The 18,906-nt window shown below is 35.0% G+C and overlaps 1 protein-coding gene across 7 annotated transcripts in view; it reads right to left on the bottom strand.

Moving 5' to 3' along the window:
* Positions 1-18,906, bottom strand: part of Msp300 (Muscle-specific protein 300 kDa) — a 134,789-nt gene that overhangs the window by 84,374 nt on the left and 31,509 nt on the right. For all 7 annotated transcript variants that reach the window (XM_013320259.1, XM_013320286.1, XM_013320244.1 and 4 more), the window contains 11 exons: positions 8,027-8,088; positions 7,662-7,757; positions 7,066-7,242; positions 3,730-3,893; positions 3,305-3,581; positions 2,047-3,227; positions 1,764-1,970; positions 1,410-1,643; positions 1,130-1,306; positions 390-633; positions 126-305 (listed from right to left, as the gene is read on the bottom strand). In XM_013320259.1, the coding sequence (XP_013175713.1) occupies positions 126-305; positions 390-633; positions 1,130-1,306; positions 1,410-1,643; positions 1,764-1,970; positions 2,047-3,227; positions 3,305-3,581; positions 3,730-3,893; positions 7,066-7,242; positions 7,662-7,757; positions 8,027-8,088 (2,999 nt within the window). The remainder of the gene's footprint in view (positions 1-125; positions 306-389; positions 634-1,129; positions 1,307-1,409; positions 1,644-1,763; positions 1,971-2,046; positions 3,228-3,304; positions 3,582-3,729; positions 3,894-7,065; positions 7,243-7,661; positions 7,758-8,026; positions 8,089-18,906) is intronic.

Here is an 18,906-nt window from a genome sequence, read left to right as displayed (position 1 = left end):
ACTAATAATAAACAAACAGTAACTAAGAATGCTTCTCAACTAAGTAAACTTTTAGGCTACTTAAAAATAACAAAAAAATTATAAAACTACTTTCACTAATTAACCTTCTTGGATCTCAACATTACCTGCTCCTCGTAAACAAGTTCTTTCTCTATATCCTTAATACAGTGATGGAATACAGTCTCATCCAGACGGAACTCAAGTCGCATGAGGTGTGGGGGTGCTCGGTCTAACAACTCCTTCCAACGTCTCTGTAATTCCTCTACAGTCTGCACAACACGGGGCCTGTCCTCTGCATTCACCAGCTGCAAATATAATAAATAAAATTTATAGTACTTATAACATATATTTTTGGTAGCAATTAAAAGTGATAATAAGTGATGATTTACCTCAATTAGCTCCCTCCCAGAACGAACGAGCTCCGACACAGCTCTCTCATCGGCACCCTGGAAAAATCTCTTGTGGAAGTCAACAGCCTGCTTTGAGTCAACTCTCTTGTCGGATAGCAAGGCTTCGGCTGTTGACGCCCATTCTTCAACAGCACGTTTCTTTGTTTCGAACTCATCCCACGCTCGCACAAGACGCTGTAGTTCTGATTCTTTGCGTGTAGCCTCCGATGATATGTGCGCAAATCTGTAGTAAATAGATATATTGAAATATTCGTAATATTAAATTGTTTCTATTGACAAACAGAAGATGATTGATGAGTTGAACTTTTTAGAACTTTATTTTAAAACATCTGTACTTGTTTAATGTCCAATTTTAAACTATTTTAATGCTACAACTTCTTACAAATAATATTATTAAAAATGGTATGACGCAGAGAATTTTCAAAGATAAATAAAATTATTAATTTGATATAATAACAATGATTTAATCGGGCCGAAATAACTTGTATTTTGAAATTTGTTTTGAATTTTGAAGTCAGATAAGTGACATGTGTCATTCTTTTACATTTGACAATGACAGATTTACTTTTTTATAAAAGAACCTTTTTTGGATATTCATCTTATTATATATGAAAATGCATTTATAACTTTTTCAATTATTACAATTTTCCTATTTAAATTTTAAAAACATTGAAAATTACGTAGTTAAATTCAGTATAGTAGCCTCCACATATTCTCACCTATCATTTAGATCCTTCATTAACCGCACTTGGTCGGTGACGTCTGCGCTGCGGTCAACGTCGGCGGCTCGGACAATGTTCTGGAACACCTTGTTCTTGCTCTCCAGCATAGAGCGGTAGTAGGTCGTGCGGGAAAAGAATGTGCGATGCACCTCGTAACGTTCTTCTATTACTTCTCTGTTTGTAAAAATACGAACATTAAAACTTAGCATTGAATTTTCAGTCATTAAATTAGGTCAAACATTGATTCGCGATCAATCAAAATATACCCTAAGTATACCTTCTTGTCTCTGTGGTGGTCCTCAGCAGCTCGTCGGCCTTGTCCAGCCACTGTCCGATCTCTTTCTGGCCGCTCTCCAGCGACTCATGCTGTACGAGCAGCTGTCTGTACTGGTGCAGCTTGACGGGCACTGTGGCACGCACTCTCACAAGCGCTTCCTTCTGCTGCTTTAATTTGGTCATGTTGGACTCGACCTCGTCACGGGGCAGATCCGCAATCGCGTTTTGGAAGGTCCTAAAATAGTGAAAGAATTACGAGAATTGGTCTACGAGTTAGAGTATCACCAGCTAAGTTAAGGGTATTGAGACTATATGAATCTATTATATCAACAATGGTATAAAAACACCTAATTACCTGCTAATAGTTTTGAATAACTCTTCGTGATGTTCAATTTCAGAGTTGAGCTGAATCAGCTTGTCGATATAGGTTTGTATCTCTGTGGTGTTGGCGCGCGGCTGGCGGGACAGCAGGTTGTCGGCGCTGGCTAGCCAGTTGTCCAACTTCTGAATGCCGGACGCTAGCTCACGGCGGTGCCGGAGAGCGTCTCCACCACGGACGTACCTTTAATATGAAGAAGAAAAAGTTGGTAATTATGGCTGTAAAACAGACAGTCAATAAAATTTCTTTAAAAACTCACCGTTCGGCCTCATCCCAAACGCGTTCCCATCTTTCTGTTATCTCCACGTATTTTCTCTTGACTTCTGAACTTATTTCTTCGGTACATGTCGCAGCCAAAAATCCAGCAGTCTCGCCTAAAAGCTGGTGTTTCTCTTTCCAAACCGTTAGATCATGGAAGAATTCCAAACCCTCGTCTTCGGATACTCTTAACATATGTTGAGCTTTGTCTAACCAAGTAGTAAACTGTTCCACAAGTACAGTCCATCTCTCCCAGTGAGCGATTACCTCTTCGAGCACGCTTCGTGCACACCTCACGTCGGAGGCGACTCTTCTCCAAGTCTCCGAAATTTCTCTCAAGAATGCATCGATTTCTCTCGCTTCAGTTCTATCTACTTCACACACTCTCTTGTATTCCTCTGCTACTTGTTTGATGTCAACGTAGGCTTTGTCAAATTCTTGGAAAATCTTGTTTTTAGTTACGAAATTATCATAGTCATCTAATAAGGCACGGACGTGTTCAACTTTACCGCATTTTGCAGTCCAAGTTGCTAACTTTGCTTTTGTAAGTTCTGTGAAAGCTACAATACAACATTTGTGTTCTAAATATTTTAACCTTGCTTTCCTCTGGGGAGCTCTGCGACTGACAGTCTCAAGACGCTCCTTCATATCGTGAAGCCTTTCGGCCGGGATTCTAGCCGCGTCCGGAGACCTCAACGCCGCTTCGAACCTGGCCGCAACGTCAGGGAGCTCGGCAAAGAATGACGTATGCTCCTCTAACTTCTCGCTAATTAGAGCCGCCGTTCGTTCATCCAAGCTATTGGGGATTTCGTCGAAATATAAAAGGTATTCGGCTCTAGCCAACCACTCGCCGACAACCCTGAAATCCCCGGGCAGGTCCGAGTCTAAGAGCCAAAGCCATCTTCTGTGAAGTCTCTCCAGCTCGATCCAGAGAGAGACGAGCTCGCGCCATGATTTGGGTGCTATCGCCACAAGGCTCTGTGTATACATGAGCTTCTCGAGTTTCTGATATATTGGCTCTCTGGCGAGCCTATCGTTTTCGGCACGGACGTAGTCCTCGTAGTTCCGCGATAAAGTCCGCGTGTCGTATTGTCTTTGGACAACAGTAACGCGCTCCGTCAACCACATCCTCAGGGATTCGTACTCCTCCTGGACCGCCGCGACGGCATCCGGTCCTGTCGTCTGAGAATGTACAAGCACATGATTAAAATTGTAATGTAAAAGTGATGAATCGGAATATAAATTTATAATTCTTTTACCTTGGGTTCCGGATATTTGTGTAAGAACTGAGCAACGTAGGTCATGATCGATCTCTCGTCGGGTTTGTCCACATCTACGTCTTCGGCGTCGAGGAGGCGAGCGATGCCCAGCTCGTTCTCGGCCACGTCGAAGGCGTGCTCCAGCCGCTGTCTGTTGGTCTTCCTCTTCATCTCAGCCAAGTTGATTAGATTCGCCTTGATGGCGTCAATGATCGCGAGGAAAGCGATACCATCGCGCCACGACGGACCAAAGTCTGTCACTTGGATGTTCGAGTCTCTGTTGGACAAAGTTTATTTAAATTATTTAGTATAAAGTTAAGGAACGTATGAAATAACGCATGCCAAGTTTTACATTTTTCGTTAGTACATATCACGTTATCAATACATTTAAAATATGACCAATTTATTCTGTGGTGTATCCTTACTTAGGCAGTGCGTTAGCGACCCACTGCAGCAGCGTCTTCTTGGCCCCCTGCTTCCACCGGTCCTCGGCGCGGTGTGTGGGTGTGGCGGCGCCCGACTCTTGAGACAGTACGGACGCGCAGCGAGACCCACCCAGGTATTCCAGCGCTCGACTATTCTCTTCGATCTAGTTACAAACAATAACTTGAATGAATAGATTTTTCCTATATATATCGTATAGTCCTGTTTACAATATTCCAGTCCAGCGATCAAATCCAGAATAAAATCCAGAATACAGCTGGAAACATGTAAGTATAGACAGCACGTTCAAGTGCGACTTTACATTTTTCAAATGATACAGTAAACAAGCTTAAGTTTACAAAACAATAAAATATCGGCAATGTTTTTATATCGCAAATAATAAGACTGGTGCCGAAGACATTTTCTTATAATAATTCTTGTATCACTAATTAAATAACTTTGTTTACTTAATTTTAGAATCTATTAAAATATACAAATTCATAAAGCAAAGAAACATAAAACCATTATCAAAAAGATAGTAATCTTTTTGATAATGGTTTAACACTTAATTGAAGATGTGTGCAGCAGACATTAAAAAAAAGAAAAGAAAATTGCTAAGAAGTGATTTGCTACGTTTCTACGTATAATATTTTGCTACGAACTTTAGATGTTATTTAGGTTAAAAAGATCTTTAAAATGTGCAACAGTGCTAATACGCCTAATTAACATGCGTAGGCATTATAAGTATGTTTAATAAGTCAAGATATAAAAACGTGTCATAAAGCAAGTAAAATTATAAATAATATCGTTGAAATTGGCAACACCCAAGACTTCCGCTTTTCTGCTTTAAATATGCTAAAAAGCACAGTGCTTGATTAAAGATAAAAAAATGCTAGTCGCAACTAAAGTAGTATAAATATAAAACCATTTGCCACAATTTTGGCAATATAACATGTTTATGGCAACCCAAGAAGCATTGTAAAGCAGCGTATACACAGCCCGTGCCCAAAAGCCACGGTACCCACCTCGGTCTCTTTATCCTGTGGGCCCAATACATTGAGCGAAGCTTGCGCAAACAAATTATATTCAAGCCAATTAAAATTACATCAGATATCGTTTTAATTTCGAAAATACAACAATTACGTGAATAATTAAAGGTTTTGGTTTCTATTTCACTATGCTAAGTGTTATTTCAAGTATTTTCAATCTATTAAACAAAATACAAGTATGCTTTTCTTGTACCTTAATTTATTACCAGCTAGTAACATAAAATAAAGCGGAAAGAAAGAAAGAAATTATAAAAGGTTAAACATAATCCGATTTTTTCAGTTTCAAAAAAATTTTGGAACGCAACATAAAATACGAAAGTAAAAAAAATATGACTTTAGCAAACTGAACCCGAGCTTATTTTTTCAAATAATTGTATCCGTTTGTATGTTAGAGGTCTTGGGCATTGATGCTACAGTTTAAGTTAATTTTGTACTGCGAGACGGTTTGACACAGAGATTGGCAGAGAAAGTAGAATTACTTATAATATAAAGACCCTTACACACTACACAATATAAGAAAGGGCGATAAAATATATAGAACATGTGCAGATCGACATACACATCCAATTTAAATTTTATTGAAGGTGTAATTAGTACCCGTCAGCATACATCTACTACACAGATTTTTTTATTAACTAGCTTTCACCCGCGACTCCGCGCGGAATTAAAAAAAACACATAATTAGTAGCCTATGCGTTCTTCCAAACTATGTTCTATAAGTATGCTAAATTTCATCAAGATTTGTTCAGCAGTTCTGGAGATACATTCAAACAAACATTCATCCATTTAAACATTCGCGTTTATAATATTAGTCAAAGTAAGATATATTGATCTTCAATCTAAACCACGGTTTTTCAAATCATTGTAACGGTACGTCATTCACAAATGAGTCAGTGGAGTTGCTATTTCAATACAATGATAAATCGCTTTGAATAATATAATAGCTTCTCAAATCGATTTGCGCTCTCTCTACATCAATCACATGTCACAAAAATCATGTCACAAGTGAATGTATTTACATTTAATTGTGTTCACTGCATTTATATTGACTTACAGCTATTTAGACTTCACTTTACTTCATAATTTTAACTACTCTGTGATTTGACTGATTTTACTTAACACTATTTCGATAAAGAACTACTTATAGATTCTTAATCTTTTTGTTTTGACCTAAAACAATATTTATTTAGACTGAAGATCTATTTGAACAGGCTGTTACAATTGCTGTTTTTACAGATGTATTTTTATAAAAAATAAATATAAAAATATTAGAATAGTGTAAACGCTCCTTTACAAAGAACTCAAATGTAATAGCTTTGCGGAGGAGTAAGTCGTGAGGCGCGGCGAACGGTACAAAGGTTTTAAATTAAGATTTATTCGCTTTGAGAAATGGTCTATGTTTTAAATAGGATAATAGTATAATATCGACCATTGTAAAAGTTATTTTAATAGCTGAACTCAGTTTTATTTTAAGATTTTAAAGCTCAATTAGTCATGACATCTTTGATTTTTAAATGGTAGGCGATTTATCATATTTAACAAGTCATTTTGCGCTGTTATTAAATATTATTTGGATACTTTTGTTGTGTCGGATTATTATTTAACTAGCTGTCGCCAGCGACTCCGTCCACGCGGAATTAAAAAAATACTTAAGAAGTAGCCTGTGTGTTCCTCCAGGTTATTTTCTATATGTGTGGCAAATTCCATCAAAATCCGTTGTGCCATTCTGGAGATGCCGTCAAACAAACATACATCCATCTAAACATTCGCATTTATAATATTATTAAGAAGTAAGATTGACTTTGTGTTTACAATATTAGGTTGTTTCTAGTATGATGCCTTCTTTTCAAAGTCCGCAACATGCACATTAGAAACAAAAAGCAATGTTTATTATAAGTTGGCTTGCAATGACTATGCAACTTGAACAAGTGACTGTCTTACTTAGTACCGCTATGATTTCTACGTCACGAATATTAAAGAAAATAATATGAGTAGATTTTCTACACATGACTATCTCCTAACGCTGTGTACAACTGGAAGCTTTTGTTCCCGGTTGCCATTGCATTTATTTCATTAAAAACAAATTTACTTTCCCTCCTAAATTATTCCTTAGCCGCCGTTTCATTTGTCAAGAAAATTGGACAAGATTCTAATAAAGCCGACCTTACTTTATTACAATTATCTTAGTTAACAAAAGAAATAAGAATATAAAAATACATAACAAAACAAAAATACAAAATTTTTGAGCACAAAATCTCTCCTTTCAAATAAATAAATACCAGAAATTACCTGGAAGTACAGTATGATAGTCCAGATAAGTCCTAGGACGACGGCCGGTCTGCCGTCCACTAAGTCTGCAGCGTTGATGTTGACCAGCTTGATGCGTTTGCCGGCGAGGAAACGCAGCGCCGTGTTCGCGTTGGACAGGAAGTGCGGGCGCCGGAGGACGCGGCCACGCTCCATCGGCTACAAAGAACAGAAATTAGTAATAAGACGATATACTATAAAACTAAGGGCAGATTTGGTGGAGCTAACCAAAGTACCTAATCCCATAAAATAAGCTAAGTTAAGCTCAGCCATTCTGGCTAAAAATAATTGTGATTAGCGTCTATTTTAAAGACTTGACTGCCACGACATATTCAAAAAGTTTTTTTGCTTCTGTTACTATTTAAAGTTAAACTGTGCATTCAGGAATAAGATATTATAATTAGAAGAATATCGAACTCGTATTTCATTAGCGATATCAGACGTAGTAAATTCCGTAACTAAACTGGACGATAGCGTGATTCTGTTCCGTTATACGCAGTTCTAGTTTTCCTTCAACCATATTACCTATACGTATTTTGAATAGTATAATTCAAGGTATATTGGTGTGAATTACTCACCAGCTTCTCCCCGGAGAGCACCTCAAGCAGCGCCAGCAGTTTGGTGCCATCGCGCAGGTCGTATATCAGATCGTCGATACGAAGCGGTGGAATGCGCTGCAACAATTTATCAATTATAAAACGGCTACTAAACTAAGATCGAGGATTTATTTTAAGATTTTATGGCAATTATAACGATATGTTCCATAAATACAGTGACTGGATCGGTAGTTCATGATCTATGTAACAAGAGAAACAATCAAGTTGAAGTGGTCACTTCTAAGGTACACAAATGTTTTACATTTTAGTTGAGTCGTTTAGTAATTTGTCACCTACGTATTTCGTATTATCTTTAAAGAACAAAACCTTTTCTTTGAAGTACTAACCTTTGACAAATGTGAATTGATCCAGTTAACGAAAGTCTTTTTCTGCACTCTTTCTTGCTCATCTGTAACAAATAAACTTAATGTTAAAATTACATCATACTAATATTATCATACTAATATTACAAATGCGTATGTTTGTTTGTTTGAAGTTATATCCAAAACGGTTGCATGGATCTCGATGAAATTCGGCATAGATATAGAACATAGCCTGGAAGAACACACAGCATGCTTAAGTTTTTTTTTTAGTCCGCCCGATGGAATCTTGCGACAGCTACATTCATATATCTACTCAATTCTTCCCACTTTTATTAAATTAAATTTACAGATTTATTCGCGAGTACCTTTGTAAAATCTTTTCCCAATTATCTTAAGTTTTATAAATGTATGCCAAGTGAACGAAATAGTTTTCGCCTACAAGATGCCAGGAAAATAATTTGGCAACTCGTGTTTTGAATACCGAACCGGGTGAGAGTGTTTCCCGCCAAAAAATGGCGGCGTATACGCAACACGTCAGCGCTGTTACGAAATGGCCGCCATTGCCAAGTTCACTGCACCGGGTGCATCGTAAACAATGTATTTTGTATGTATGTTGTATAAATATCGATGATGTTGCTATTTTAGATGATGTTGTGATCTGTTCACTGATATTTGTGTACTGTGAACTCATCACCTTTATTTAAATGAATGATAATATGAAGTTGCGTAATTACACATCTATTCTTTAGATGCATCGATTTATTTTGTCTGTTGCCTGCAACTCCATCTGTTCGGAATTGAAAAAAACTTTATAGCCTATGTGTTTTTCCAGACTATGTTCTATATCTATGACAAATTTCAGCGATATCCGTTCAGACGTTCTGGAGATACTTCAAACCAAAATCCATGTATCTACCAATCCAACTAAACATTCGCATTTATAATATTAGTAAGATAAGGAATCAATAGGATAGTTTTAGTCATGCCAGACTGATCGTGGTCTTGATAGATCTGACTATCAGACTAATCCTGAGAAGTTGTATAAAGTATATAAGTTATGTATTATATAACAAGTACGTACATAATACCAAAGCATACCGACAGGATTACGTGATGAGTTATCATAATTCAAGTAATATTTTGCTTAGTAAAAGCCCTTATATAGTCAAATAATGAACAAGACTGCATGTTTTTGCAACAATTTATGCCGGACAGGTCCGCATTTGGCACTTGTTTTAGCACAAAGTATGTTAAACCAAATATGAAAGATAATTCTTAGTCACGTGTTAATGAGACATTCACGACGACTCCTTATAAGACATTGCTGTAATTTATTTGATAGAATTGTACAATCCAATGATTTATTATTTGGAAAAATATAAAGATTCTAATAGTAAGAGAGAGTAAGGTTAAGTTTTAAAGTTATGTTACTAATTGTGCAGGATTATTTTAAGCAGGTAATAATGAAACAATTGTGGACGATGACATTTGTTAGCTAAAGAAAGGAAATGTGTAGATTATAAGCCAAGTTCAAGATACAGAGACAGCAATGTTTGACATTCTGAAAAAAAATATGTAAAAAATGTATGGAATATATATATATAAAAGAAAGTCATGTTAGTAACACTATTTATAACCCAAGAACGGCTTTACCGATATGCCTGAAAATTGGTGAGGATGTAGCTTAGAGCCAGGAGACGGACATAGGATACTATTTATTCATTTTTTATTTTATTCGAATATATGCCTTGAAGAGCTGCTTTTTATTTAACTTATCTATATATTAAGTTGTTTATATATCCACGCGGACGGAGTCACGGGCGACAGCTAGTTTAATATAATATAAGATTATTATCTTGTAGAATTTCTTTAAAAACTTTTCCTCTTTAAGATTTGGAATTAAAAGTAATTAGGACAAAAATAGTTATGAAAAACGAACAAGAAAATATATTCGCAAGCTTAGAATTTTTTTTTAATCATCAACATGTTATTTCTTTTGTTTTTTTGCGTAATTATGCGTGCGTTTTTATTCCGCATTACATATAAAGTATATAAAAAACGCTACTGGTAATTTGCGTGCGGCACCACGCAAGTTATTCCCGCAGGGGACGCGGCGATGTCCCGGCGTTATCTAGTGCTGCTCGGAACACGCAGCGGGTACAGACAGGTACGGACAATCTACCAGACTTCTTTAGGGTTGTACCAAAATTACAAGACATTTTTATATAAGAATTACAAATGAGATTTTTTTCTATGAAAATATTTACTATTTTTCTTCTCAATTCGTTTGTAAGTTTTTTATCACTTTTTAAGGCATTTGAAAGCATAATTATAGTTGCCAAATTACTAATATAGCCTCGTTTCATCCATTATTGATTCGATGAAAAAAAACATAACATCACTAGGGTTCCCAATTTTATTTTGAGAAATATCTTTTATTCGTTTATTTGTATGAAAAAAATCTTAAGATATAATTTTCTTACTTGTATATGTATGTGACGACTACGTCAGTGAATGAAAAATATTATTAAAATAAGTTAGTGGTAGCCCTAATTATGAATTGGTGGAGTAAGCCCCAGTCCTCATTCCAATCTTCAGACTGACGATCGCGTGACGCTTTTGCCCGGTCCTATTTGCTTATCCAGTTTCACATCAATAAGCATTTTTATAATTACTGGGTTTGTGAATTTATTCATTGTAGTATTCATGCCTTCCTTCATTTGCTTTTTACTAAATAAGGACGAGTAAAATTGTGTAACTCTCAAAACATGTAGTGATATTTATTAACAAACTCGGTGGTTAAATGGTCACTAATTGGGGTCCCTTAGTGAATATTTACATACATTTACACACTGATTAAGTAAGTTATTGTAAAAACACATAGCTGAAAACTTGTAAGAAACACGGCGATTTTAGTTGCTAAGCGACTTACGCAACGCGGCGTCATAGAGCTCATATAGACCGACAGAGATATCTGACAGGTTTTACGTATTTTCTAACAAAATCTCGATAGCAGCGCCTCTCCCACCTTGTCTGATATCTTTGTTTGACTATACACAGGCATTCTTCGCTAAGATTTTGTTCTTTAGTCACCAAAAACTCGCCATTAATTTCAAGATGGCGGAGCAAATCTATAGAATTGACAAGACGACTCAGGTAGAAGATTCAATGTTGTGTGTACACAACGTGCGCAACGCGATAGTCTCGACACAAGGATAAAAAAAAAATTCAAAGATTTACATAGCCTAAACTACAAAGCGTAGCGTCGCCGGTGTTACCTAAATGGATGACGTCAAAACATGGCGCCCATCAATGTCACAATGTAAACAACTGAACAGGATGCCCGGCAGTTATAACATCGCTTTTATTGAAAATTGTTCGCGTTACATCATCGATTATTCCATTATGTTTTACCTGTCACCAAATGATTGTCGAAGCCGCTTAAGCAAAGATTTTTGTATTAGTCCTTTGAATAGAAAGCTGGAATCGTACAATAAAATCAATGAATTCATGACATTAATATATTCTTTGCTACAATCAATACTTTCAAGCATTTCTGTTTACTTTTACATAAAATTATAAGCACATTTAGTTATCTATGTATGAATCGATTGAATTAGATCGATATTATTGTATGTAAGTAAGGACGTTATTTAACTCAATTTCCACCGCAAGGTCGAGTTAGTAACCGAGATACGGTTTAACAACCATCAATAATTATTGTTTGTAAACTTATTACTAGAAGAAAAACTAGTGTATTAAAGTTTCAGTCACCCAGAGTCTACTCTCTATTTGATAAAGGTCTAGAATTGTTTCTAGAAATACGAAAATTAATCCTGGAATTATAGCATAGCACTTGTACTTGATTTCTTAAGAATGATCGTTACTTTACTATCGTAGCACGCACTTTGTCAATAAATCAAAAGCACGGGTTACTCTTTTTTACAGCATTTTAACATTCCGTGAAAGCTTACATGATTAAAAATTAAATGCTAAATCAATTAGGGGAACGAAAAGTTGTTGTTCGTACCAAAGTAGGGCAAGGATATGTTTGTATGTCAACAATAAATGTATATAACACGTGCTATATTTAATGTATAATCTCACCGCAGTTATATGATATCCGAGCGTGTGGACGTGCCCTAATGCACGACAGGTTTGGGCGACGACACTCAAGGTCAAATCGATTAATGCGTCTCTGGTTTACATTTCGATATAATATGTTTATTAAGTTTTTTAATTTGTTATATGATTTATTAAGTAACCTATCTGTGTTTAGAGTAAGTGTAAATTTAGAAAAAAATGAGTAAAAGAACACAAATATCGAGATTTCGTACCATGTTCGTTAATGCATTTGTTTCGCTTCACGTGAATTTGTAAACACGTACACACACTAACGTGCACCTTTATACGCAAAACATTGACCTTGAGACAGACCTTGGAATTTCGACAGTCTTTAAGGAAATAATATAGACAGGACGCTAACGGCCATTTATCATTAACTTTAACGTACGAATATCGTTATTTGAAACAAAAAGTAATATCTTTCATAGAGTTTATTCATTAAGTTGTGAATTACTACGCAGAATTTTACGTTTAGTGAAGGTCGAAGTCATTTGTTTACATTATTAAGCGCCTATTTTCACTAGCGCAGGAGTCGTGCGGTTTTACGCTAAATAGAAATAGACTATAATATTAGAAGAGAATAAAATATCGAATTTTAGCAATACAATTAATAATAGTAACTCTAGGACTTCTTTAGTAAACGACGTACAAATTACTTATAACAAATGAACTCTCTAATATCCTGCAAAATCTTTCTCAGCATTTTTTAATAGAAAAATATTCAAAGAGGCCAAACGGTCAAATGAATAATGAAATGCAATAAAATTAGATGGCGCGACGTGCGGCGCTCAGAAGGTCGGTTACATCACCAGCCGGTGACAGCCATCACGGTTAATACTACATACAAAACAAGCAATGTAATTTTAAATGTATACTTTTAAAATAAATTCGAAAGAGTTTACTGTATGTGGGTAAGTGTATTAATTGGCAATTTATGGGAGCTTACATCTTATGACGCTTCCAAAGATTCAGAGCATGTTAACAGATAACTTTCTTACATGTTTGAAATTATTTTTATTAAGAAATACTAAGGGTATTCTAGAATATTGGTGCAAGCAAAGGCAAGTATTTTAACTTAACCGTAAGACTTAAGAAGACAAAGTATAAACTAATTTACAAGATCTTCTTTCTCGGCTGACTGGTTTACTTAAGATTTCTAAATAAATAAATAACATTTGTGATATTCATAAATAACATTAAAGTTCAGTATTTCAGTAAGTTATCTACATATATTTTCAACGGACGAACATTCCACGGCGAAGATATCACGAGCTAATATCAGAACCGGTTCACGACACCCACTATGGAAGAAATGCGATCACAAACAGGCTCCTATCGCCAATTCTCGTTGGGTTTTGAGTGAATTTACACCATTATTATTTAAAGAATACTATAGGTGCTTAGTGCCTAATAATATTAGGAGTTTACTGAAGTGAAAGAAGCAAAAAAAAAATTTGAAGATAAGGAAGTGACAAGTCGCAATAGCAATATATTTATAGCTAAATTTTTCGGGATTGTTGATGATCCTGGATATAGATTTGAAAGTATAAATACAAACGCATATAACATAACTCACACAAGTAACCCAGAGGGGTAGGCAGAGACCACAGACCTCTATTAGCGCGTCCTGACACACCTCTCTCTCCTTTCTTTGACATTCATAAATATATTTAAATGGTACTTATCAAAATTAACTGTAAGTCTTCAATGCCAAAACATCAGTAGATAACAATTTGCTATCTCAATTTTCTTTAAGGAGAATGAAAGTGTTTAACATGTTTAACGGCAATGGAAATATATGGTAAGGTACCAGATTACCTTGCATCATACATTTAGAAGCCGCTCCCTAAATTCTAGAGCCCCTGGTCGTTGCTCCGCTATCTGATATGGTCAGCTGTGGTAACTGTTGCAATACTTAATGAAAATTTTACTTGCTTAATTCCATATATCTTGGTTTTATAGAGAAACAAGTTGTTGGCCGTGACTTCGTCAGCGTGGTGTTAAAAAATACTAGCCTCATTTACTATCCAGTAAAACTTTCAAAATAGGTCCAGTCTTTTTGGAGACTGCAAAGTATAATTGAGAGCGTCGGTGGCTCAGGAGTCAAGCACTTGACTTGCAATCTACAGGTCCTGGGTTCGAATCCCGCCATGTACCAATGTGTTTTTCGATTTCCGATTTGCATATCTGAGAAGAAATTCAAAGATAATTGTGAAGTCAACCAACCCGCAATTGGCTAGCGTGGTTGACTATGGCCTAGTCACCCGTAACTTAGGGTAGGCTCCGAGCCCCTCGGTGGGGACGTATAGTCAGCTGATGATGATGCAAGTATAATTTCTTCCTAGTTTTGTTATTGTCTCCTTTATATTTCACTCTTTATTGACTTACACTAATTATATTTACCTTGAATTTTCCAACATGTTTACCAAGCTCAAATAATTAGGTTAATATACTTAACATTTTGCCTTGAACGTAACCACTAAGTGGTAAGCAGATTTGAAGCCATTGGACTTCCTAGCTACCGTACTACCGATTGTGGACATTTATACATGGGAACACTTATTCTAAACCAAATGATGATGATGCAATTTACTGTAGTATTTTATAATAGTACATCTCCAAACTCTTGGAAACTTTGAAATAATAGGTTGCGGAAGTATGTTGAAGGTGGATGGCAAAGGACTCATAATTGAGGCCATGACCGCTGCTGGATTAGAGCAAAATTGACACTGACTCAGCCTGGTTAGTTGGATGTTATGTTGTAAACGTAAAAAAATATTAAAAATAAATAAAAGATGAATTCGACTTTTAAATAATTAATTTATAATTAACAAAATATAGGTAATAAATGCGTATAATATTATAAATTTTACATTTAATAAATATACGTTTTCTTTCCCACGGTAAGGAATAAAATTAAATCAGATAAGAGAACAGATTACGCAAATGAGCTAAATCCGAGATAATTCCGAAGTATAAAGATGCATTTACACTGACGAAATAATATATCCCATAGAACCCACAAGTTTATTAAAACACGAAACTAAAAATTTACACAGTCATAAGTATAATAATTTATAAAAAATTAATAATATGGAATACTAACTGTCGCCCTAGACTCCGTCCGGGGAATTAGAAAATAACTTATATAGTAGGCTATGTGTTCTTCCAGACTATGTTCTATGTCTACGCCAAATTTCAGCGAGATCCATGAAGCCGTTCTGGAGATACCTTCTAACAAACATTTGCATTTATAATGCTATTTTAAAAGTTGAAATCGATATTATCACGAAATAATAAAATAGTTGCAATCATTAGTTGTATCAGATGACTTAAATTATTTCTTTTTACTTGTATTATTTCGGACGTAAATGATAGCGAGAGTTATTTAGAGATGTCGGAACACGATATCTCGAGTCACGGTCAAGTGACTGGTTTTTATTGGTTAAGATTTGTAATTTACCAAGATGACATCATATTCTGTTATGTTTTTCACATGTAATACTAATGTTCTTGCACAAAAAGTGAAATAATAAAAAGTGAGAGTAAAAAGTTATCTGCCAAACATTCTTTATGATATTTTTTAGTTATACTGCCATCTAGCGACGACTTTAGCCTAACACGATTGGTTCGGCCATGTGCAGCAGACGCGGTCGAGCCAGTGGAAATAAGGGCTAAAGGTATTTAGGTAATAAAGTTTTCCAAACCCAAATTTGGCATCAAAAACGTGATTTTTATTGAATTTGGTACCATAATATTGATTTCAATGGTGTCTTTTTTCGATAACTTTTATAAAATAGTCAAAAAATCTATTTAACTTAGGTAAAATGCAACTAATACGTACATAATTAATATTATTTTTTTATCATACCCGTATTCTAATTTATTCAAAGTCAAGATACAATATTAATATATTAATCTTTGCGTAAAATGCTAGTTCACCAACGCATCTTAACTTATCGAGCGCCATATTTTATCCATGTCGTTATTCCCGCGCTGTCAATTTTTTTTTTATAAATTTTATACGCGACATAGATATTCTGCCAAGAAGTACGGTATTAGTTTTTTTTATATATATATTTAATTACGATTTGTATTGCTCTATTAAAGAAGTTTTGTAATAATTTAAACTGAATTTGCACCAATATTTTTTAGACATTCGTAAAAAAGTTGACAATTTTATCCTAAAGGGTTCTTTATTCTTCTAGTGTATATATATTTTCGTGTGGATGCATCATAATAATTTAATATTGTGAATACTTAAGTATTAATATTTATTCTAGAAACCGCAAACAGCGAAGTCGTTATAAAATATACATAAAGTGATAATGAATATTGAAAACCAGTTTGAGAAGTAATATTTGTTTCTACGAATCTGACTGAGATAACGTTTTAAAATAATATCCCGAGACGTTGTGGTAACCCTAGGCTTTTCCAGCAGACAGTCTTCGAACAAAATACTGTCATCTTCTTTAAAAAAAAAAAACAGAGTTGAATTTTTTCTTTTTTTTTCAATATCCACCATTTGAGTCCACGGTTTGAATATGGAATCTACGTGACGTAAGTATTTATTAAATAAGCAAAGACGACAGAAAAGAGCTCTGATATATATTTATTACAATCCGGGCGAAGCCGGGGCGGGTCGCTATTAATCATAATTAAAAACAACCGATGTACAACACATGCTTCTCTCTTATATTTATAGTTGCATTTATAAATAATTTATAGTTATTTGTTAACTAACTGTCGCCCGCGACTCCGCCTGCGCGGAATGAAAATTAACTTAATTATTAGCCTATGTGTTCTTCCAGACTGTGTTCTACATCTATGCCAAATTTCATCGAGATCTGTTTAGCCGTTCTGGAGATACAACCATCCAACCATCCATCTAAACTTTCACATTTATAAAATGAATAAGATTAGATGGAAAAATAAAGAATAAAATCTTTAGTAATTTATGTACAGAACCCAAATTTACATATCTCCAATACTGTTCACACTGGACTAGACTGCGATATAAGTTCGTCGATTTATAACCTCATTAGTTAGCTACTATATAAAACGACTAAAGTCCAGAAACAGACAACAGTTACATTTACTGAGAGCTTATAATGTTCAAGGAGATTAAAACCACGAACATACCACAAGACAAAGCAAAGTGATAGGTTCCGTTTTTTTCGTTTCGGTGCACGGAACTCTAAAAAACATGTCACGTAACTTTTTGCGCTCTTTAGCACAGTTAATATTTAAATGACGGGTCTGGCACGTACACAAAATGACATTTCAATTGTGTATATATATATATTTTTAATTATTGTAATACAATTGTTTGTATTCATACATAAAATATCGACGTTGTTTGCAGCACAAAAAATATTCCATTGTTAATTTTGCTTATTCCAAGACCACACAAGTCGGCGAAATTATAACTATTAGTTAATACCACATTTACAGTTAATTGAGCATTTAGGGAGCAGTTAAGTAACAGTTAAAAGACTTACCGTGGGTTTCTGATATCAAAAATTGTGTATAAAACATAACGTCATTGATAGCAAGCAATATGTTTTATGCGATGATTTTGGTCTCAGAAACCCAGGGTTATTCATTCACACATATAAAAAATGATTCACTTAAAACTATCTCATGTTCATGACAAAACAAACCTTACAATGTTACGTTTTGTTGCCCTTTACTTATTTGAATGAAACAATAAAATAAGAAATCAATGTACCACACAATTTTAATCTCTATCCTTTTCGGAATAAAGCCTACTTTCACTTTTCATACACTGACACATTATAAAACATTTAAAAATTAACCGTATTCTGTATGTAACAAAGTTTATTTTAGCTCGATGCACCGCTCGCATTCCCCGGTGAGGTCATCTCCGTATATAACTTTAACGCGGTGGCCACACTGACGTAATGTATTAACATGAAGAATTAAACATGACATCAACAGGCCAGTGTGGACCGACTAAATATTTTTCAACAAACATATTGATAGGTGAACCTTTTGATGGCAATAAACAACTGTTTGACCGATAAAAAGGTTGTATACACCTGCATTAATTGTACAGTCAGCTGCATAAATATGTATACTTGTATAAATCTTTAGAAACTTGTATACATCATCGGTTTTCTAAATTTGTATACACTTATCTATCCGTATGTTTTCGGACATGGATACATGTTACTGAAGAATAAATCTTACTTCTTACTAGTATAGTGTTATAAATGCGAATATTTGGATGGATGGATCTCGCTGAAATTTGGCATACGTATAGAACATAGTTTGTCGTCATTAATTTCACGGACGGAGTAGCGGGCGAGAGCTAGTAGATAACATCATTAAACCCGAAGACTTATACAAGTTTCTATAGTATAATTATTCCTACATATTTTTGCAGCTGACTGTACGTCAACAAACAAGAACCCAAAAAATCACACGAAATATTTCGTGCAAAAAAAAATCGTATTCAGTTTATACTAAATCCAATGCTAGTAGTAGGTTTTTATAAACAGTACTGACTTTAATATCTAATACAGAGACCCATAAATTATCTGCAAATTAACCTAATTTAAGTCATTCCTTTTTCAACATGAACTTAAAACATCTGTTTGAAAATGAAAGTAAAGAATTACGATATCCAATGACGCACTTCTTAAAGAAATGGACACTACACCATACATATAGTACATGCATATCTTCTAAACCGAACGAAAGTTCCAGATTAATGAACAGTACAATCAAAAGTGAACCTTATTAACTTTGCTTAG

The sequence above is a fragment of the Papilio xuthus genome, unplaced genomic scaffold (assembly GCF_000836235.2).
Source record: "Papilio xuthus unplaced genomic scaffold, Pxut_1.1 DF828952.1, whole genome shotgun sequence".
Classification (NCBI taxonomy): domain Eukaryota; kingdom Metazoa; phylum Arthropoda; class Insecta; order Lepidoptera; family Papilionidae; genus Papilio; species Papilio xuthus.
This window is presented reverse-complemented; position numbering and strand designations above follow the sequence as displayed.